General features: G+C 38.3%; 1 protein-coding gene across 2 annotated transcripts in view; it reads left to right on the top strand.

The window, feature by feature from the left end:
- Positions 1-14,053, top strand: part of DYNC1LI1 (dynein cytoplasmic 1 light intermediate chain 1) — a 36,353-nt gene extending 22,300 nt beyond the window's left edge. Inside the window, exons 6-13 of one of the 2 annotated variants that reach the window (XM_036266806.1) lie at positions 2,111-2,204; positions 5,489-5,624; positions 6,630-6,741; positions 8,164-8,223; positions 8,351-8,395; positions 9,050-9,170; positions 10,406-10,561; positions 13,103-14,053. In XM_036266806.1, the coding sequence (XP_036122699.1) occupies positions 2,111-2,204; positions 5,489-5,624; positions 6,630-6,741; positions 8,164-8,223; positions 8,351-8,395; positions 9,050-9,170; positions 10,406-10,561; positions 13,103-13,218 (840 nt within the window). In that variant the 3' untranslated portion in view covers positions 13,219-14,053. The remainder of the gene's footprint in view (positions 1-2,110; positions 2,205-5,488; positions 5,625-6,629; positions 6,742-8,163; positions 8,224-8,350; positions 8,396-9,049; positions 9,171-10,405; positions 10,562-13,102) is intronic. The other variant, XM_036266808.1, reaches the window with a different exon arrangement.
- The last annotated feature ends 9,366 nt before the right edge of the window (positions 14,054-23,419 follow it).

Below are 23,419 nucleotides of genomic sequence, written 5' to 3'. Positions count from 1 at the left end.
AATTTCCTTTAAAAATAATTTATATTTCAAGTTTATCTTCTCCCCATTTGGTCCTAAATAGTATGTCTTTATTGTTTGTTAAGTCATGGGATAGTTAAGAAAATGATAGAACAAATAAACTTTTGAGATCTAAAATTATTAATTTTTTTGTAACATAAAATTTGCACATATTTTATGAAGGAGGGTATGGAATTTATTCATCTTTGGGATAAAAATGATGAAAAAAATTAAATCTAGCTTAAGTTTTACTTTAAACACTACAAACTTTATCAGTAACAATTGGGGAAGGGTAGCATTTAAGTCAAGTCTGTTACCTGCTTTTCTTTTTTTTTCTTTATTGATTTTAGGGAGAGGGAGAGAGAGATAAAAAGACCAATGAGAGAGAACATCGATTGGTCACCTCCTACATGCCGCCCATTGGGGATTTGGCCTACAACCTGGGCATGTGCCCTGACAGGGAATCAAACTGGCAAACTCTTGGTACATGGGTCAGTGCTCAACCACTGAACCACTGAACCAGGAGGGCTGTTGTTTGCTTTTCAAATGATCATTCTTGTTTAGTTCATTGTTATTTATACCTTTTTTTTTTTAAACTATTTTTAAACTGTCACACTAGAATCCTTTTGTGTGTGGTTTATGTTTTGTTTTATTTTGTTTGGCAAAGAGCTGTTTATTGGCAGATATTTTCCTGTTTTATACTACAGCTTGCCTCATAAATTTCAAAAGGAAAAATATTAAGCTTAAAGAAACCTGAATTGCCTGGCCAGTGTGGCTCAGTGGATTGAGTGTTGTCCCATGGACTGAGAAATCCTAGTTTTCAATTTCTGGTCAGGACACATGCCCAGGTAGTGGGCTCCATCCCCAGTAGGGGGCGTGCAGGAGGCAGCCAATTGATGTTTCTCATATCAATGTTTCTTTTCCTTCCTTTCTCTCTATTAAAAAAGGTGGGGGGGGCTGAATCATTAAATAATGGCTCATAGATTCATTAAAATATCAAGCCAGAAGAGATCATCTACTATATTTCACAGAGTGTGAAGCACCATCAGTTGTTCTTCAGTTTAAGAGCTTTTAAAATATGTAGAGGGATGGGAGAATGTGTGTGTCAGGGTGGATGAAGAATGGTGGTTCAATTCAGCTTGAAGATTGGACATTGAGATTCAGTCTTAAGTTACTTGCCTTAGTTCCAGATCCTCTTATTTCAGTTAAATATTTCTTTACTAAGCTATCATACTTCACCAAACATGTCACAAGTCAATAGTATAATAATTATAATGTCTTTAATAATTTGAAGTAATTACTCTCCATATTCTATGAAATGGATAAATGTGCTACATCATTATTATACAAGGAGTCTCTGTTCTATGATGTATATATGCATAATAATTACATATCAGATTTGACCCCAAACTAATATTAAGAATAAAGAACATATGGAGTGTTTATTTTTATATTTTATATCTTCAATTCAGAAAGGTATAGTTATTTGGTTATTTGGATATCATGATGTTTGAACATGCCTTTTTTCTATAACATTTTTCTGTGGCAAATAGAATTTAGAATTTGTTTCATTGTTTGTACAGATGTCATTTTAAAAATAGCCCCCTTTTTTTGCTATTGGTCAAATTGCAGTGAGAGTGAAAAAGCACCAGAAAAGAAATGAAGGTCAACAGAGTTATCAGATAAACAGAGGAACAAAGGCAATAGTGAGAGGTGCAGACTTCCTGGATACACAGAGTGTTTTGTGGAACTAGAATGGATTTTAGATCTTAAAAACTTTGTTCTAGGACATAAGTAGTTGAATTAGCAAGTATTATAAGCTTGTCTTATTATTCTTTATTCCTTTCTGTACTAAAACTTTCTCTTTAGTGTTCTCACTAAATTCTGTGAAACTTAGAATTCAGTGCTTTTTAAAGAAATAAAATTATTCATTAGTCTTAAGATTCCAACTAAATGTCTCTAGACAAATAGGAGTAATTGATAGTCTAGGTTCCACTGTTCATTCACCATATCAAAGTGGTAGTTTTATGATATTCTCCCACCAAAATTGAACTGCTTAAATCATTATATTTAAAATTAACGTATTATTTTAAAAATTATTTTAACTCAACAGTGTGATGCCATTAGTGTTTTGGAGAAAGAACATGACTACAAAGATGAACATTTTGATTTTATTCAGTCACATATCCGGAAGTTTTGTTTACAATGTATCCTTTTATTACATTGATTGGTGCAATGTATCTTACCTGTTTTTTGTTTGTTTTTTAAGGTAAGGAATTAAATTGATGAACTTTAGAAATTCCATAAGCTTTGTTCCTTCTACCTCTAGTTGGAAATTTCATTTTAGTTCTCAAATAACTTATATATGGGTATTTTAGATATAAAAGCAAGTATTGAAGTATATAAATTTGATTTGTTGTGTTTAAAATACTATGCTTAAGAAAAATAATTATTAGTCTTATTTGGAAAATTCTAATGAGGTAGCATTATAAACATTCTGATTAAAAAGTTGTATTTATACTACCAATATGTTTATATCCTAAAGTGCTGAGATGAAATTATTATCAAACAGTATGTATTGTTATGTTTTTTTTAAAAGCCCAGTTCCAAGTTATAAATAGAGTAATTCAGTACTGTTAGTATAATTAATAATCTTTTAGCTGGCTATTACACTATTGACATTCTGTTTTAGAGTCTGAATAAATGAAACCAAATCCTTCTCCCTCCCCCCCAAAAAAGTGGTACACTCGTCCCACGCCACTTGGTGCTTCGACTTTCGGGGCTTCACTCTATCGCAGTTTTTTCAAATATAGTACAGTATGGTATTTGGAAAAACCGCGATAGAGTGAAGCCACGAAAGTCGAAGCACCAAGTGGCGAGGGACGACTGTGTATAAATAATCCTACTTCACGGAAATTCATTATCGCAGTAGAGTCTGGAACTGATTAACCACGATAAACGAGGGCCGCCTGTATTCATTTATTGGGTGGGCTATGGGGCATGATCAACATTTTGGATTGTGTGTTCTCATTTTTAATATATTTAGTATGTTATCTCCACATATAGTCTAAAGCAGTGGTTTCAAAATTTGGCTGTTCCCATCTAAGACTTATTGAACTAGAACATGTCAAGGTTAGCTAGAGAATCTATACTCTGAGAAGCTTTCTGGGTGATTTTGATGATCACAAGGTTAGAAAACCTATCATAAGGAATCTTGTCTAGTCTAGGTTGTAAGGATTAGATGCGCCAATGAATAACATATACAACTAAAAGGAGGATAAAGTGAGTGTTGGGAGTGAATGCTTTTAAGAGAATTTACTGTTGAAAACTTCACAGCGTGAGTACACCGAAGAGAGCTATGGATCAGATATTTCACAGTTTCTTTTTTTTTTTTTATCCTCACCCAAGGACATTTTTCCATTTTTTGTTCAGATAGAGTGGGAGGAAGAGAGAGAGAGAGAGAAACATTGACGTGAAAGGGACATCGAGTGGCTGCCACCCTCATGACCAACCAGGGCCGGGGACAAACTGCAACCGAGATACATGCCCTTAGCGGGAGCTGAACCCGGGTCTCTCTGGACCGCAGGCTGACGCTCTAACCGCTAGGCCAAACCGGCCAGGGCCACAGTTTCATTCTTCAGCGAAAGCTTTTGGATCTGAAAAATGAAGAAATTATATTAATAGGAATAATAAGTAATATACCCGTGTTTATAGTATCAGTAGTTTTTTTTAATTTTCATTAATGAACATTTAATTTAAAGACCACTTAATAGAATGTGTAGCTGAATAATGAATAAGATCACTCGACACTGGTAGTTTTCCTTTCCTTTTTCCTTCAGTTCATTGTCCTCTCCATGGCCCTTTGTCTTCTCATGTCACATAATGGTTAAGTCATGTTGAATTAAAGGCCATTTGTCTACATAAGAGTCTTTAAAAAGAAAACAGAAAGTGGAAGTAATTGAAATACGTATATAAAGCCTTTTTTTAGTCTCTGAAGATTACAAATTTGAGAACACTCTCTTTTAAGATGTATTTAATGCTGTACTTAAAAATGTACAGACAGAAATGTAATCAGGCCCTGGCCAGTTTGGCTCAGCGGTTAGAGCATCGGCCTGCGGTCCCGAGAGACTTGGGTTCGGCTCCCGCTAAGGGCACATACCTCGGTTGCAGTTTGTCCCTGGCCCTGGTTGGTCGTGCGGGTAGCAGCCACTCGATGTGTCCCTTTCACGTCGATGTTTCTCTCTCTCTCTGTTCCTCTCTCTCCCTCCCACTCTACCTGAACAAAAAATGGAAAAATGTCCTCGGGTGAGGATTAAAAAAAAAAAAAGAAATGTAATCAGGAAGGAAGCTGTCCACTGAAATAATTACAGACCTTTTAACAGAGCTGGTTGACTTTAAAAGAATACAGAATGTGACAAGTCACTTCAAGATAGTGAGGTATATATGTGCCAGTGAGTGAAGGCAACAGTTCAAAATTATTTTTATTTTTAAAATTTTAATTGCAATGCAAAATTTTCAGCTGTAGAAATCTTTCAAATTATCATAAGTTTGTTCTCATGAGAAAGATCATTAATGAAAAATAAACACAATTAAGCTTTTACTTAATATTATGATGCTTGTTTCTACCAAGATTTATGATATTTGTTTCTATCAAGATTTATGATTAGTAATGCCACTTTTAGGATCATGTCCTAGAAAATAGGAATATCTCAGATCAAAAGTCAGCCCATTCCCAGCATTCCTTTTGGCTTGAGTTACTGTCCCTTTCAGGACACTATGGCCAGTGCTAGAGCATGGTCCTTAGCAGTGGTCATAGAATTTCTGATAGCCTCTCTGACCACATTATCCGTCAGTAGTCACATTGACCTATTAGCCACAGGCCTCTTTTGATCTATAATATTTGGATAAGTTAGGATCTGCTTTAATTTATATATCATCATGTGAGATTGTCTTAGCTCAACTTTTGTTCATGAAATCTACTTTACCATGGATCACTTCTGAAAGTTTCCTGGTAATACCTATTGGTTCATCTTCTGTCTTTTGTGGGTCTCTTGAGATTTGTCCCCAAGGTCCTCATTCCTGGAACTATTCTAAACCATAAGAGATACTAGTGCAAACCATTTATGTTGAAAAGGCAAACAAAACAGTTGTTGATAATTAATCCCCCTCCATGAAGTCTAAGAAATAAATTTCCTCTTCGTGTGTTTTAAGTATAGGTAGTAGTGGTATCAGCATTACTAAATTTACCTTTTCTTTCTTGGCTTAATGAGACTTTTGGTTTTATTTTATTGTAGTTTATTATAAAATATTTTATTTGCATTTTAACCTGTATGTATTTTATACTTTTGAAATTTTTTATTACTATGTAATATACCTTTAGAAATTATTTTTGAAACTAATCATGTAGCTATGATTGCTAGGCTGAGAACAAGAACTTTATTGTACCTGTTTATGGAATTTGTCCAGAAATGTCTTTAACGGTTCTATTCAGATGGTGCAGCACTTATTTACACTTCAGTAAAAGAAAACAAAAATATAGATTTAGTATATAAATACATCGTTCAGAAACTATATGGATTTCCCTATAAGATCCCTGCTGTTGTGGTGGAAAAAGATGCAGTATTTATGTAAGTATATACTTAAATATATTATTTTATCATGTATTGTTGCTACAATTTGATGATGAATCATCATTTTCAATTTTGAGGTGAGACCAGATCTTTCCATGATGTGTAGGTAAGACTCTCTTCCTAGACTGTTTTATTTATAACCTGCCTTGACCTATTTATGATTGTCTTTTAGATTGACTGCTGGTGCCCTGGCCGGTTTGGCTCAGCAGTTAGAGCATCAGCCTGCAGACCAATGGGTCGCGGGTTCAATTCCAATCAAGGGCACGTATCTCGGTTGCGATTCATGCCTGGCCCTGGGCAGGGTTGTGCGGGAGGCAACCAGTCGATGTGTCCCTCTCACGTTGAAGTTTCTTTCTCTCTCCTCTCTCTTCCTCCCTCCCACTCTATCTAAAGATAAATAGGAAAAAAAAATAGATTGACTGCTAGCCTGAACCCTTTCTGAAAAGCCATGTTATTACTATCTATTAGGTGTATATATATCAGGATATCTACTTACTCTTTAATTGGTTATGATAACATAAAGTACCCAATGTATAATTTAGACGTTTTTACAAAGTTATTGGAATAAAATTGGGAGGTGGTAATAATTACCCCCCCAAAACTAGAGTGACTTTTTTTAAATCAAGAAGATTGAAAATAATTTAAAGTAGACATTAGTAAGCCATAACTTAAGCACTATAATATTTTTAAAATATGTTTTTGTTGATTCTTGTTTAGAGAGAGTGGAAGAGAGAGAGAAACATTGATGTGAGAGAGAAACATCGATTGGCTGGCTCTTGCATGCCTCCAACTGGGCATCAAGCCCGCAACCCGCGCGTGTGCCCTGACTGGGAATCGCACTGGGACTTGTCAATCCGTGGGACAACATTGAGCACTATAATTTAAAAAGCTAATTAGTTTTCTATAATTTCCATAAAAATGTTCCCTTTAATGTGATCATGGCTTGAATGAAAGAATGACTATATGAATGCTTAAAAATTTCTCATGTATGTTTCTTTCCAGTCCAGCAGGGTGGGATAATGATAAGAAAATAGGAATACTACATGAAAATTTTCAAACATTAAAAGCAGAAGATAATTTTGAAGACATTATAACTAAACCACCTGTTCGAAAGGTAACATTTTTAGTATACAATCTCAATACTTAGGCTTTTAAACTGAGGGGGAAGTCCATAATTTTAAGATTGTAAGGTAGAAAGGTAAAGTGTTCTCTCCTTTCAAAGGGGTTTCCAAGTGTAATGTGGGTGTTGGTAGTGTATTATTCAAAATAAAGATCTGTTTTATCAGAACATAAGTCAGCTATTCAGTTACTGAGTCATTCCTTAGCCTTTGGCATATTTATATTAGAAAATACTGGTTCAGAGTCCATATTCTAATGGAAATCATAGATGAGTATGAGTGAGTATGTGGCTCTTGAACAGTTTGAATAAGTAGGTAGAAGCTGTGAACTTTCTAATCTAGAGCTGAGCTAAAAATCAGGAAAACATTGCTAGAATAACTGCATTAGCTTCTGTTCATTGAGGCAGGTCTCGATCTTCTCCAGTCATGCGTTACCCCCTGCTCTCCAGGAGCTTCCAGCTTCTTAGATTTAGATTTAGTCTTGAGTGTTACTTGTCACTCTTATGACTGTTAAATTGGGATCCAGAAGGTACTTTTTTTTTCATGTTTCTGAAAAGCTGTATGAAAATGAGTGTTTGCATATAATACTTCTCACTGACTTAATTTGCATGTTTCAAGAAAAAGTAATTTTGATCTAACATATAATAAGAGTCTTAAGAATCCTGCATTTGTGTTGAGCAGCTGTTTTCTGTTTGTGAATAATCAGAAATGAGAAAAGTAATGTCAAATGAAAAATTGGCTGGTGCAGTTATTTGGTTTGGTTGTCTGTTTTAAAAAATGCATTCATCAAAAATCAACGATTTTCTGTCTCTCTTTTACCAACAAATTGTGCTCTGTTTTAGTTGTCTTTATTGAGCCATTGTTTAGGCACTAGGTGCTAACCAGGAGGGTGTGCTACATCAATACATGGGCTGTCTCTCAAGTGTTCAGAAGTGCCAAGGAAGTAAAGCACAGGGCAGTAAGGGAGGACGGGCCAGGAGTCCTGCTGTTGTCGGAATGGGAGAGAATGTCTGTGATGCGGGGAGAATGGTGAAGGCTGAGAGAACAGGAAGTGCCCGTGCCCTGAGGCAGGAATGTGCAGGGGATTTGGATGAAAGGCAGAATTAAGATTTTGTGGGGCCTCTCTCAGGCTGCTGTCAGGATTTTAGATGTCATTCTAAGAGGGATGGAAAGTGCTTGGAGGGGGAGTTTGAGCAGAGGAGTGATGTAATCTGACCTAACCTTTTAAAATGATCCCTGGCTACTGGGTGGAAAATAGACCTTAGTGTGCAAGAAGAGCAACTTGCTCCTGGTTTCCCAGAATAAGAAGGTAATGGCTCTTCTATCTGCTGAATAATTAGGAAAAATGAGTTGCAAATGCCCCTGCTTCTACTTTTTATAAACGGGCTCATTTATTCATTGTTCATTGCTCATTTCAGTTTGTGCATGAGAAGGAAATTGTGGCAGAAGATGACCAAGTGTTTCTTATGAAGCTACAGGTATGAAAGTACATCAGAATCAGACTTAGTATAGTTAATGGGTAAACTGTTATTGTATATAGTTTCTTTAAAAATACAGCAATACATGTTATGAGTATCTAACCTAGAATTCTTTTGTGTTTTTCAGACCCTTTTAGCAAAGCAACCACCAACTGCAGCTGGAAGGCCTGTGGTCAGTATTACAGATTTTGACAAAATTATTAAAATGCAGTGCATGTTGTTTTAGTTTTTTATTAATCATATACGTATCTCATATGGGTGTGCTTTGATTAACTTTATTTAAAACTTCTGGAATTTGTGAGATTTTAAAAGATAAACCTGATTCCCTTTTAGATGACTTAAATCATAAAGATGTATTTTATAGTGCTTGTCATGTATCAATTACTGTGCGGAACCATTTATATGTGGTTCACATATATCCTCACAACAGCCCAATGAAGCAGGAACTATTATTAGCCCCATTTTGCAGTAGGGGAAATTGAAGCTTTGAAGGACATTGGCTTATCGGAGATTATACAGCTGCTGGGATGTAAGTTCACATTGGGACCCAGATCTGACTCTAAAGCTTATACTTGCTTATACTCACAACCCCCTTCATTATTCAACATGTTCTTTTTCCGTTGAAAGGAAAATTAGTATTGTAAAATGTGATGGATCACTGGTATTTTCTAATAATGAGGACACAGTTACTAAACATTTTTGTCAGTGGTTTACAGTATAAAAGTACAGATGAGGTACAGTTGCAAAGTAATTTCTTTTTATAATAACTGTTGTGAAGTTGGAAGTCTTCAGGTTTTATAATGATGGCTTCCCTATTCTTATATAGGATGCCTCACCAAGAGTCCCAGGAGGCTCCCCTCGAACACCAAACAGATCGGTGTCATCCAATGTCGCCAGCGTGTCTCCCATCCCTGCTGGGTCAAAAAAAATTGATCCGAACATGAAAGGTACATTTCTCTCTTTCTTGGAGAAAACGTATTGTAAAATGACACAATACGTTTTATAATAGAAAGCAAGCTACCTAGAATCCCCTTTTACCATAGCAATTTTTATTTTTGAGCACTACCTTCTAATCTTTGTCTCTGTAAATATAATCTCATAGTCAGTCAGACTGAGAACCATTTTACAGTATCGTCTTAATATGTCATTTCTATGATGTAAGCTTTATGAAAGCTTTGTGTTTATTTAATCATTCTCCTATGGTAGGTCATTGAAGAAATTCATGTTTTTATAAAACAGTTCACCTGCAATTAACATGACGAAAGAATTATATGCATAATTATATAGGAGGATTAGGTAACTTTTAATACTTAAGGCAGATATTTTTCAACAGTTATATTTTTGAAGAGCCCCTTTCAAAGCATACATACATTAGCAACTAACATCTGTTTCAACGGCCTGTGGCCTTTTTTTTTTTAATCCTCACTCGAGGACATTTTTCCATTTTTTGTTCAGATAGAGTGGGAAGGAGGGAGAGGAAGAGAAAGAGAAACATCGACGTGAAAGGGACACATCGAGTGGCTGCTACCCGCACGACCAACCAGGGCCGGGGACAAACTGCAACCTAGGTACGTGCCCTTAGCGGGAACTGAACCCGGGTCTCTCTGGACCGCAGGCTGACACTCTAACCACTGAGCCAAACTGGCCAGGGCAAGGCCTGTGGCCTTTTAAAAATAACATTCTAGCCCTGGCTGGTTTGGCTCAGCGGTTAGAGCGTCGACCTGTGGAACGGAGAGTCCAGGGTTCGGTTCCCACTAGGGGCACATACTTTTGTTGCGGTTTTTCCCTGGCCCTAGTTGGGGTCGTGCGGGTGGCATCCAGTCGATTTGTCTCTCTCACATCGATGTTTCTCTCTCTCTCTCTCCCCCCCTCTCTCCCTCCCGCTCTTACCTGAAGACAAATGTAAAAATGTCCTCGGATGAGGATAAAAAATAATAATAATAACAACATTCTAATTTTTAAATAATTATCTTACACGTTTAAAGGTTACTTATATTTTGTTTTATATATAAGGAGATTAGAGAAGTTACCCAGCCTCTAAAGATCAAACTAGACTTGAGTTGGGAATATACAGCTCTTAAATTTCAAGTCTGTTATCCATTTTCTGTGCGTGCTTACTAAAATAATAATTTATCGAAAAAGATAATGTTTTGATTGAAAATTTTTGGTTTTTGTTTTATAGCTGGAGCTACAAGTGAAGGTGTCCTGGCAAATTTCTTCAATAGTTTGCTGAGTAAAAAGACTGGCTCCCCAGGAGGCCCCGGTGTTGGTGGTGGCAGCCCTGGAGCTGCAGCCGGAGGTGGAAGCAGTAGTTTACCACCGTCTGCCAAAAAGTCAGGTATAGTCACCTGGAGCTTTTCAAAAACAGACAGACAACAGCTTTGTTGACATATCATCCCCATACCATGAAGTTCACTCATTTAAAGCGTACAGTTCAATAGTGTTAGTATAGTTGCAGAGTTAATACAGACTATCACCATAATCTAATTTTAGAATATTTTCATCTCCCCAAAAAGAAACCTCTAACCTATTAGCAGTTACTTCATCCCTTCCCTGGAAACCCCCAGTCCTAGGCAACACTAATCTGCTTTCTGTGTCTGTGGACTTGCTTATCTGGAGATTTCATATAAATGAAATCGTACTGTATATGGCTTCTTTAACATAATGTTTTCAAAGTTCACCCATGTTTCAATATTTCAATTTTTTAAAAATTTTTATTGCTGAATAAAAATGTCCATTGTATGGATATGCCACATTTTACTTACCATTCATCAGTTGTTGGATATTGATATCGTTTCCACTTTTTGGCTATTATGAATACTACCACTACAAATATTTGTTTTTGTTGGACATATGTTTTTCTCTTGGGTATATATACCTAAGAGTGGAATTGCTGGTAATTCTCTGTTTAAGTTTTTGAAGAACTGCCAAAGTGTTTTCCAAAACACTGTACCGTTTTACATTCCCAACAGCAGGTATGAGGGTCCCAATTTCTCCACATCCTCTTCAACATTGGTTATTGCCATCATTTTGATCAGAGCAATCCCATTGTCTGTGAAGTCCTATCTTACTGTGATTTTTATGTGCATTTCCCTGATGGCTAATGATGTTGAGAATCTTTTCATGTGTCTATTGACTATTTGTATATCTTTGGAGAAATGTCTGTTCAAATCCTTTGCCCATTTTTAAAATTGGTTGTCTTTTTTTTCAATTTATTAAAAAAGTTTTTTTTCTTTTATTGATTTTAGAGAGAGAGGAAGGGAAAGGGGGAGAAAGAGAGAGAACATCAAATGGCCACCTCCTGCATGCCCCCCACTGGGGATTGGGCCCATAACCTGGGCATGTGTCCTGACTGTGAATCGAACCAGTGACCTCTTGGTACATGTGTCAATGGTCAACCACTGAGCCACACCAACTGGATGGGTTCTTTGCCTTTTTTTTTTTTCTATCCTCATCCGAGGACATTTTTCCATTTTTTGTTCAGTTAGAGTGGGAGGGAGAGAGAGGAACAGAGAGAGAGAGAAACATCGACGTGAAAGGGACACATCAAGTGGCTGCCACCCGCACCACCCAACCAGGGCCGGGGACAAACTGCAACCAAGGTACGCGCCCTTAGTGGGAACCGAACCCGGGTCTCTCTGGACCGCAGGCCAACGTTCTAACCGCTGAGCCAAACCAGCCAGGGCAGTTCTTTGCCTTTTTACTGTTGAGTTTCAAGTGTTCTTTAAATACCTGTTGACTAAACCGTTATCAGATAAAGGATTTGCAGAGGTGCGTTTTCTCCATTGTGTTTGTTGTCCTTTTACTTTCTTGATAGTGTTCTTTATAGCACAAAACTTTTGAATTTTGATGAAGTTTCATTTATTTTTTGTTGTTGCTCTTTAAACAGACTTTTTAACTCATTCTTTTTTTTAATCCTACCTTATTGCCACCTTTGTCCCACATACCCGCAGCTACCATGTTTTCTAACTTTTTACAGGTTTCTGGGTATATATGAAATTACTTTTGAAAAATATGTTTTTATTGATTTTAGAGAGGGAGAAAAACATTTATTGATTGGCTGCCTTCTGCATGCTCCTCACTGGAGATTGAGCCCACAATCTGGGCATGTGCCCAGGCCAGGAATCGAACCAGTGATCTCTCGGTGCATAGTTTTTCTTATGAACAGTGTAAAAGCTTAAGTTTCTCAGTATTGCTAATTCATCATCTTTCCGGATTCCAAAATTTTGTTATTTTCTATTTTTCTGTTTTTATTGTTCTATGCCTTTTTTGAAAATATTTTTATGAGATTAACTGATAGGTGCAAGTTTTACTTCCATTCAGACCCCACAATTGAAAATGGAGGAATTTATTTTTTTAATTAGGATATTTATGTCACTTAGTGTCAACCTAAAAATAAAAGGCCAAGTGAGAGGCAGCAAGCATTTATTTGAGATACAAAAGAACAGCTATTCAGGAAGCACTGATTCAGGCGGAAACCTAAATAGTTTTAGGAGGCAAAGGCCAGGGGTGTCGGGTATTTATGAAAAAGGGAAGAATTACATTAATTGTGGCAGGAGAAGAAGGCATTTCTAGTTTTCAGTCCTGTGGTCATAATAATCTGATTTCTTGTCTCTGCAAACAGTTGTTTAGGATGCAGTGCTGCTTAAGCCCCAGTTCAAGGTTCTTTTGCCCTGTTTAAACATTCCACAGGTTGGAGGGCATCCTCTGGGATGGTGGATCTAAATCCATTTTAAAGTGGCTTTGTTTATATTATTTTTCTACATTAGTATGCTAGATAAAATTAATGAACCCATTGGCAGTGCTTTAAATGACGAGACATTGGTATAAAAGGTACTTTGACTTACGTCTAAATCTTGTTTCTTTTCCTTCAATGTAGGCCAGAAGCCTGTCCTATCAGATGTTCACGCGGAACTGGACAGAATTACACGAAAACCAGTTACAGTTTCTCCTACAACCCCGACGACGTCTCCTACGGAAGGAGAAGCTTCTTGAAGATACCAAATAAAGCCATTTATTCAGTTTTCTGGGATTATGTAAACTTGCCTCTGCCTTTTCCTTCAAGAGTGGAATTAGGGAGCTGGAGTGCTTTTTCAGATGGACTAAACTTATGTCTTTTTGTGTGTGTATGTGTGGTTGCCCATTTTTATAAAAGGGAGCTATATGGAAGAAAAATTATTCTTCACTATGTAGGATTGCTATTTGCATTGCCACTTTGCATAAGGAAGTAATTTTGGATTTTGAAAACTTCAACATTTATTGATCTGAAATACTGCCATGTGATCATATTCTAAAGGCTATTTAAAAAATATAGGAAGGTTTAGAGAAGAACAAAATAATATGCTTTGGGTATTTGACTGACTTGGAAGACCAAGATTATTTAGTTAAGACTATTAAAATCTTTTTTTTTAATTATGTGTTAGTTTTACTGGAAAAGAAAAAGATGATTATCAGATTTTCCACACCAACATAACCACCACACATGGAATATGCTGAGAAAACTATCAGATAGCATTTGACACACTAGTCATTGTCTAAATCTATTATTTTGTAAGTTGTTATCAAAATATGATTTTGAAATATTGGCCAAGATTAGTTTCTTTAACTGAGAAGAAAAGAAAGCACACTGCCTAAATGTGTGGAAGAAAAATGCAGAGGTTATTAATGTAAAGCAGTAACAGTCTGGATTTGTCTATATATATATGTCATATATATGTATGTCATATATATATGTATATATGTGGCTCTGCCTTAATATACCCCTTTTTTGTTTGTGACTTTCAATTGTAATCAGTTAATAAAGTATTTATTCTCTGCATTCAGGTTCAAATACTTGTTGCATTCTCTTATATTTAAATTTGTTTTTATCAGATAAGATTTGTTGGTATTTTGAAGTGCTTGGCTTAACAGGATTATTAAGCATTCTGATCTTGTTTCTAAGAGACTGAGTATATGAGATTCACTATCCTGCAAGTTTGCTTAAATTGAGAGTTTACCTTGATCAACACATCTTCCCCATGTCTTGAACTGCAGAATCCTATGTCAGCATTCCTAGTAGATTAAAATACAGCCTTCTATCATTTAATGGGCAGAAACTGTATGTAAAAGCTTGGCAAATGCACTGACACATAGCTACTCTCTTACAAGTGAGAACAACTATTAGTACTTCCAACATTTCAATACTTAGTTTTTAGTGCTTGTTTTAGAACCTTCCTAAGAGCAATTTCATCTTGTTATTGAAGTTCAACTAAAGAACACTTGTACATTCTGTTGAGGCATTTCAAATCATTGGAAATTGTGGTTACTATACTTTAAGTTGGTCTTTGTTACTACTTTAAAATATTCCAAAGGTTTTTTTTTTTCCAACAAAATTTTGGACAACAGTATGTCTACTATCTCACATAATACTTTCATTAGAACCTTAAAATGTGTTTAGTGTTTGGCTCCTAATAGTTGAGTATAAATGCTAAAAATATATGAGAGGGTAATAGTTTGTTTCAGTGTGGAAAATACAGCACGTTCATGGGTATGGAAAAATTAATTTGTATAAACATTTTGTTTGATAAGTGTGAGATGGAAAATGCCATTGATAAAATCTTCAGCCCAGAAAGGGTTCTACAATCATGGTGTTGGAAAGACCAATTTTTCTAAACTACTTGATGAAGTAAGTGAAGTTAATGAAGGAAAGAAAATTATAGACTGTGCATTATACTATATTTGATATGTCTGCTGTGTTTGCATGTTTAGACTAACTCATTTGCTCTGTGACCTTGGAGATGTATTAGAAATTTCATGAAACTAATTGAGTTGTTACCTGAAATAACTGTAATTGTTCACTTTATATGGGATTCCGTTTTATTTTTTTTATTTATTTTTTTTTATCCTCACCCGAGGATATTTTTCCATTTTTTGTACAGATAGAGTGGGAGGGAGAGAGAGGAAGGGAGAGAGAGAGAGAAACATCGATGTGAAGGGACACATCGAGTGGCTGCCACCCGCACGACCAACCAGGGCCGGGGACAAACTGCAACCGAAGCACGTGCCCTTAGCAGGAACCGAACCCGGGTCTCTCAGGACCGCAGGCCGACGCTCTAACCGCTGAGCCAAACTGGCCAGGGCTGGGATTCCGTTTTAACTAATCTAAAACGTTGTGTTTACCACGTTTAAACCTAAAACCTATTTTTGTTCCAATTTTTGGAAGGAAATTTGTTTTTAAACTTTCTGTTTGTTTTTAAGCACTTTTTATTGACGTACACAGTATAGAGAAGTGTACAAGTTACAGGTGTATAGTTTGAAATGCCACACAGTGACCACGTATAACCAGCACCAAGATCAAGAAAAAAGAGCACCAGTCAATCGATGTTTCTCTCTCACATCGATCTTTCTGTGTCCCTTCCCTCTCTAAGCATGTCTTTGGTGAGGATTAAAAGAAAAAAAGAAAGGCCAGTTTGGCTCAGCGGTTGGAGCATCAGCCTGTGTACCAGAGTCGAGGGTTCAATTCTGGTTAAGGGCATATACCTCAGTTGGCAGTTTGATCCCCAACCCTGGTTGGGGTCACGCAGGAGGCAACCAATCAATGTGTCTCTCTCACATCGATGTTTCTCTCTCCCTCCCATTCTGTCTGAAAATCAATAGAAAAAATATCCTCCGGTGAGGGTTAAAAAAAAAAAGCCCAGCCAGTGTGGCTCACTGGTTCAGTGTTGACCCATGCACCAAGAGGTTGCCGGTTCAATTCCGGTCAGGGCACATTCCCAGCTTTTGGCCCAATCCCTAGTGGGGGTCATGCAGGAGGTGGCCAGTCCACGTTCACTCTCATCGATGTTTCTATCTCTCCCTCTTCCTTCCTCTCTAAAATTAATAAAGAAAAAAAATTTTTTAATACAATATTGGTAGCACCCCAGGTGTTGTTCCCTGTGTGCCTCGTCAGAACTTGCACCCACCAACCACTGTCCTCATAACTTCCAAAGCTGTAGATAAGTTTTATTTTTAATCTTTATATAAATGGAATCTTAGAGTTTATATTCTTTTTGTGCTAGGCTTCTTTCAATATATTAGTTCCGTGGTCCATCCATTTTGTTGCATGTAGCGATAGTTACCCATTTTCCTCGCACCATTATGGTCCTTTGTGCAAATGGACTATAATTCGTCCACTATGCTATTGATGGCTGTTTATTTGTTTTCAATTGCTGCTGTATCAAATTAACAAAATGTAGGGGCTTAAAACAATACACATGTAGATCAGAAGTCCAAAATCAGTCTCACTGGGCTAAAGTTAAGGTGTCAGCAAGGCTGCTTCCTTTTGGAGGCCCCAAGGAGCATCTTTTTCTTTTCTTTCCAGCTAGAGGTTGTCTGCATTCCTTGGCTTGTGGTCCCCTCGCCATCTTCAAAGCCAACAGCATTATATCTTCAACTCAGTGCTTCCATCACGTTGCTTCTCACTCTGACCCTGCTGCCTCCCTTGTATCAGGATCCATGTGATCAAGTTGGACCAACCCGAATAATCCAGCTCCCTTTCTTGCTTGCATGGTCTCTGAAGAGAAATTGGTTGTACATTTACCTTTGTTTCTCCATAGGTGTTTCCCCACCCCCACCCCCTTACCTTGAATTTTTATTGATTTTACGAACTTTGAATATGATATGCCTAGGTGTTGTGGGGTTTTTGTTTTGTTTCGTTTGTTTTTTTTGGTGGTATGTGCCCCTAGAGGACACCAAACCCGGGACTCTCTGGTCTGCAGGCCGACGCTCAACTGCTGAGCCAAACTGGCCAGGGCTTGTTTTGTTTTTTTTATCCTTAGTGTTCTTGGAACTTCCTGGATCTGTGGTTTACTGTTCAACATTAATTTGGGGGAAATTCTCAGTCCTTATTGCTTCAAATAGTTCTTCTGTTACTTTCTTCTGGTATCCTCGTTATGTATATGTTACATGTTTTGTAGTGATCCCAGAGTTTGGGGATATTCAATTCCTTTTTTTTTTTTTTTAATCCTCACCTGAGGACATTTTTCGTTCAGATAGAGTGGGAGGGAGAGAGAGAGAGAAACATCGACGTGAAAGGGACACATCGAATGGCTGCCACCCACACAACCAACCAGGGCCGGGGACAAACTGCAACCGAGGTACGTGCCCTTAGCGGGAACCGAACCCAGGTCTCTCCGGACCGCAGGCCGACGCTCTAACCGCTGAGCCAAACTGGCCAGGGCTCAATTCCTTTTTGAGGGATCTTTTTTCTCTTTGCTTTTTAGTTTTGGAAGTTTCTGTTGATGTATCCGTCAGCTCAGTTTCTTTTCTCAGGGTCCAGTCAAATAATAAACCCATGGAAAGCAGACTACATTTCTGTTAGTTTTTTTAAAATCTCAAGCATTTAAAAAAATTCTGAGAATTTCTGTCTCTCTGCTTACACTGTCCATCTGTTCTTGCATGTTGTCTACTTTTTCTGTTAGAGCCCTTAGCATATTAATCAGTTGTTTTAAATTCATGGTTTGGCCCTGGCCGGTTTGGTTCAGCGGTTGGAGCGTCGGCCTGCGGACCAGAGAGTCCTGGGTTCGGTTCCCGCTAGGGGCACGTACCAGAAAATTTAAAAAAAATTTCATGGTTTGGTAATTCCAACACCTGCCATATCTGAATCTAATTCTGATGCTTACTCTACTTTTTTTGTTGTTGTTTTATTTTGTTTGTTTTGCCTTTTACTATGCCTTGTAATTTTCTTTTGATAACTGGACATGATGTAGTGAGTAAAAGGAACTCGAGTGAATGGGCCTTTAGCAATGTGTTGGGGGAGGAGAGGCATGCTGGAGTCCTATGATCAGGTCTCAGTGAGTTTGTGTTCTTGGGCTGTGAATTTAACAAGTGCACCTCAGTCCCCAGCCCTTAGGTGAGAGATGATGGTTGGAGGGCGCTGAAGTAGGGCACTTCCCTTCCACCAGGTTGCTTAGGCTCCGCTAAAACTGGAGCTGGGCTTTGGTAAGATACTTTCTCTTGAGGGCAGGCCTTGTTAAGAATAGAATACTCTGGCATATTTGGGTGTTTCAAAATGATTCTTTTCCTCCTTCCTCTGCCAGAAGCACCAGGGGATTTTCCTCTGATCTTCCCTTTGAGAACCTGGTAGAGCTCCTAGAGATAAAACAAAGTGTGGGGATCCCCTAAGATGGGGGTTTTGTAACTTACAGATTGCCACTCTGAGCTTCCAGCAACTTGTCAGTTACAGTTCAGTCTTTCCTACCCATGACTCTTCTGAGAGGTTTCTGCTTCAGTAAGTTGTGATTTTCAATGTCCACCTGCCTGTCTCCAAGTTTTGGAACAACAGATGGCCTTGTGACTCACTTCTCTGACAGATCAAATAACTTTTTATTTTTGTTTGTTTAGCTTTTTTTTTTTTCTATATTGATTTTAGAGAGAGAGGAAGGGAGAGGGAGAGAGAGATAGAAACATCGATGAGAGAACATCGACTGCCCACCTCCTGCATGTCCCCCAATGGGGATCGGGCCCACAACCTGGGCATGTGCCCTGACTGGGAATCAACCAGCGACCTCTTGGTGTATGGATCGATGCTCCACCACTGAGCCACACCAGCCGGACTGTTTGTTTAGCTTTTTGCTTGTTAGGATAGAAACATGACTTCTAAACTGCTTACTTGCTGCACTGGAAAATGGAAGTCTAACTCCCCCACACCCCTTAAAATCCTGATCACATCGGCAAGTCCCTTTGCCAAGTAAAGTAACATTCACAGGTTCCAGGGATTAGGACGTGGAGATCTTTGGGGGAACCACTATTCAACAGGATGTTTGTGTGGTTTTCTTTTTTCCCATTGCTGTTATGAATTGTGCTGTTATGAACAGTCTCAAATGTGTCTTATAGAAAACATGTTCTCATTTCTTTTGAGTGTATTTGTAGACATGGAATGTTGGATCCAAGGCTATCTGTGTAATTTGCTTTAGTAGATAATGCCAAACAGTTTTTCCTAAGATTTCTCATTGCTGGGAGAAAATATTGCAAATGATTTATTTGATAAGTAAAGGTTTAGTATCCAGTATATATAAAGAACTCTTACAACTCAGTAAGACAATCCAATGTTGAAATGGGCAAAGGATTTGGATAGACATTTCTCTGAAGAAGATATACAAATGACAAGCACATGAAAAGATACTTGATATAAGTAAGTGGGAAGTGCAAGTCAAAATCACAGTGAGATAGCACTTCACAGAGAAAATAAAAAATGTACTGATGAGGATATGGAGACATTAGCAACCCCACATGTTGCAGGTAGGAAGGTAGAATGGTGAAACCACGTTAGAACACAGGGTGGTGGTTCCTCATAAGGTTAAACATTAAGTTACCATATGACCCAGCATTTCCACTCCTACATATATGTACCTAACAGAAATGAAAGCATATGCTTGTATAATGCAAATGTTATGTAACAATCTAAACATTGATCAACAGACAAATGGATAAACAAAATGTGGTATATTCATACAATGGAATATTTTTTAGTTATAAAATGGTTTTGAAGCATACTACAATATGGGTGAACCTTGAAAACATTATGTTAGTGATAGAAGCCAGTCACCAAACATCACATTGTATGATTCCATATACGTAACAAATCCACTGAGACAGAAAGTAGTGGTTGCCAGTGGAGAGAGGAGAGGGAAATGAGGAATGACTGCCAATAGGTAGGGGGTTTCTTTCTTTCTTTCTTTCTTTTTTTTGGTACGTGCCCCTCGCGGGAACCGAACCCAGGACTCTCTGGTCCGCAGGCCGATGCTCCAACTGCTGAGCCAAACCGACCAGGGCTATGGGGTTTCTTTTGAGGGTGATGAACATGTTCTGGAATTAAGTAGTGATGGTGGTTGAATGACCTTGTCAATATATGAAACACTGACTTGAACACTTCTAAAGGGTGAATTATGGTACGTGAATTATATATCAATTGTTTTTAAAGAATTCCTATTACTACCAGCAGTATATGAGCTTCAGTTGCTCCACATCTTTGTCTACATTTGCTACGGTCTGTCTTTAATTTAGGATAGTCTGGCAGGTATACAGTAGGGTTTCATTGGCTTTAATTGTATTTTCTTGTTACCTAATGAAGTGAAACATGTTTCATGCTTATTGGTCATTTGGTACTATTATTGAGGGGAAAGTATCCTTCACTGCACTATAGTGCCACCTTGCTCATAATTTGACTGTCCATGTTTGCATGCATCTGTTTCTTGTAAAGAACCTATTTAAGAGTCTTCTCTCTCTCCTCTCTCTCTCTTTTGGTTGGGGAACTACCTGGCTTCTTTTTAGTGACTCATTTTTAATATATTCAGAATACTAGTCCTTGTCAGGTAGGTGTTGCAAATATCTAAATATCTTCTCTCATTCTGGGGTTTGCCTTTTCGCTCTCTCATTGGTATCTTTTGATGAACAGAAGTTTTTATTTTTTCTAATTTTTTTTTTCATCCTCACCTGAGGATATTTTTCTATTTATCTTCAGATAGAGTGCGAGGGAGAGAGACGAGAGAGAGAGAAACATCGATGTGAGAGAGACAGGTCGATTGGTTGCGTCCCGCATGACCCCAACCAGAGCCTGGGACGAACTGCAACCAAGGTACGAATCGAACCCTCAACTCTTTGGTCTGCGGGCCGATGCTTCAACCACTGAGCCAAATCAGCTAGGGCAGAAGTTTTGATTTTAACATTCCATTGTCAGTTTTTCTTTTTTTAATGTTATTGCTTTTACAGCCTATTTAATTTAATTTAATTTATTTTTTATCCTCACCCGAGGACATTTTTGCATTTATCTTCAGATAGAGTGGGAGGGAGAGAGGGAGGAAGAGAGAGAAACATCGACGTGAAAGGGACACATCAAGTGGTTGCCACCCACACGACTCCAACCGGGGCTGGGGTCAAACTGCAACCGAGGTACGTGCCCTTAGCGGGAACTGAACCCAGGACTCTCTGGACCGCAGGCCAATGCTCTAACCGCTGAGCCAAACTGGCCAGGGCTACAGCCTATTTTAAAGAAGTCTTTGCCTGCCCTCAAGTTTATGAAGATATTCTATTATTTCTTTTTTCTATCATTTTTTTGTTTGTTTTACTTATCTACAGTCCATCTGGGATTTATTTTTATGCATGGTATGAAATACGGAACAAGATTCATTTTTTTTTATCCTCACCCGAGAACATTTTTTCACTTTTGTTCAGATAGAATGGGAGGGAGAGAGAGAGAGAAATATCAACGTGAAAGGGACACATCAACTGGCTGCCTCCTGCATGACCAGACCAGGCTGGGATCGGATTGCAACCGAAATCAAACTCATGACTCATTGGTTCGAGGGCTGACACTCTAACCGCCAAGCCAAACCGGCCAGGGAAAGATTCATTTTTATTTATTTATTTATTATTTTTTTTTTTTCATCCTCACCTGAGGACATTTTTCCATTTTTTGTACAGATAGTGTGGGAGGGAGAGAGAGGAAGGGAGAGAAAGTGAGAAACATCGACGTGAAGGGACACATCGAGTGGCTGCCACCCGCACGACCAACCAGGGCCGGGGACAAACTGCAACCGAGGTACATGCCCTTAGCGGGAACCGAACCCGGGTCTCTCCGGACGAAAGATTCATTTTTTTATGTGAGTGTTCAGTTAATCCAGTACCATTACTGGGGGAAAGTCATCTCTCTTCACTGCACTGCAGTACCACCTTGCTCATAATTCGACTTTCATTCCTGCATGCACCTCTTTGTGGACTTTCTAGTCTCTTTCATTTGCCAGTTTGTCTATCCTGTACCAATACTACAATCTCAATTTCTGTAGTAAAAAAAAAAAAAAAAAAGCCTTTATTTGGTAGCCTAAGCCCTCCACTATTGTTTATCTTTAAGATTATTTTGTTACTCTTCTTGGTCCTTTGCATTTTCATATAAACTTTTGAATCAATTGGCCAATTGCCACAAAAACAATTTTGATTGCCACTGCATTGAATTTATAGATCAATATGGGGGTAATTGTCATCTTTACATCTTCCAGACTATGCACAGGAATGTCCTTCCATTTACATAGGTCTTCAATTTCCCCTAGCAATATTTGTAGTCTTCAATGTACTGTCTTGCATCTCCTTTTGGTAGATTTTTTTTCTAGTGAATTTTTTTGGGATGCTATTGGAAATGGTATCCTTTTAAATTTTCATTTTATTTGTTGGTGGTGTATAGCAATGCATTTTTCATATATCTTTTATCCAGCAATCTTATTCAAATCAATTTATCAATGTAATAGTTCATCTGTAGTTTCCTTTGGATTTTTCTCCATATAACTATGTCATCTGCAAATAATGAGTCTTATTTTTTTTTTAATGTGCTACATGACAACCGTTCACTAGTATAGAAGACTTCAGAGCAGATGAGAGAAATCATCTTTATCTTGTTCCCCATCCCAGAGTGAAAGGTTTCCGTATTTCACTGTTAAGGATATTTACTGCATGCTTTTTGTTGATACTCTTTTCTTTCCAAGTTACTTTGTATCATGAGTTTCATCATGAATGGTTGTTGAATTTTTTTTTTCACTTTTTTATTTTCAAATGATACAAAACAATCATCATTCTTTAAATGCCCACGCACCCAGCTGGTTCTCTCATCCCAAGGTCACACCCTCCTTACCCTGTCCCCCACCTGCTCTCTCACGTCCCTTGCCCTAGCCCAAAGGCAGTCTGGGAGGAGGCTGGGGAGGAGCTGGAGGCAGGAAGGTATAACACTGGACAGACAGCTAGTTTGGTTGGGGAAGAGATTAGGAAGGGTAGGTTCTTAGAGACCATTTTCAATACCAAATATCCAGCCCTATTCCCAGCCCCTTTCAAATCATTCCCGTAGTCCAGCTCCTCTCTGCCCTGCACCCACTACCAAATGGTGTGGCCCTTACACCGCCACTACTCCTCCACATACATCCCTGGCCCCAACCCGCCCCCTGAACCTCCCTCTGATGGGGATTCCTGGACCCATTAGCTCCTCAGAGCTCCCTCCCGAGGATGAAGTGCGGGGACACCCACCCCTCACCCTCGCAAGCTAAGTGCCATTATGAACCACCGGAACCCTGCAGAGGTGAGACAGGTGTGGGCTGGGGGACAGTAAGGTGATGGTAAAGAGAGCAGTTTTATTTCCAGGCCAACAGTCTCTAAGGCCCCCTTTGCCCAATATCCCCCCAAGAATCCCAGGGGAAAGTTC

Source organism: Molossus molossus, unplaced genomic scaffold (genome assembly GCF_014108415.1).
Source record: "Molossus molossus isolate mMolMol1 unplaced genomic scaffold, mMolMol1.p scaffold_m16_p_18, whole genome shotgun sequence".
Lineage (NCBI taxonomy): Eukaryota > Metazoa > Chordata > Mammalia > Chiroptera > Molossidae > Molossus > Molossus molossus.
The sequence above is the reverse complement of the archived record's forward strand: the minus strand, read 5'-3'. Positions and strand labels throughout refer to the sequence as shown.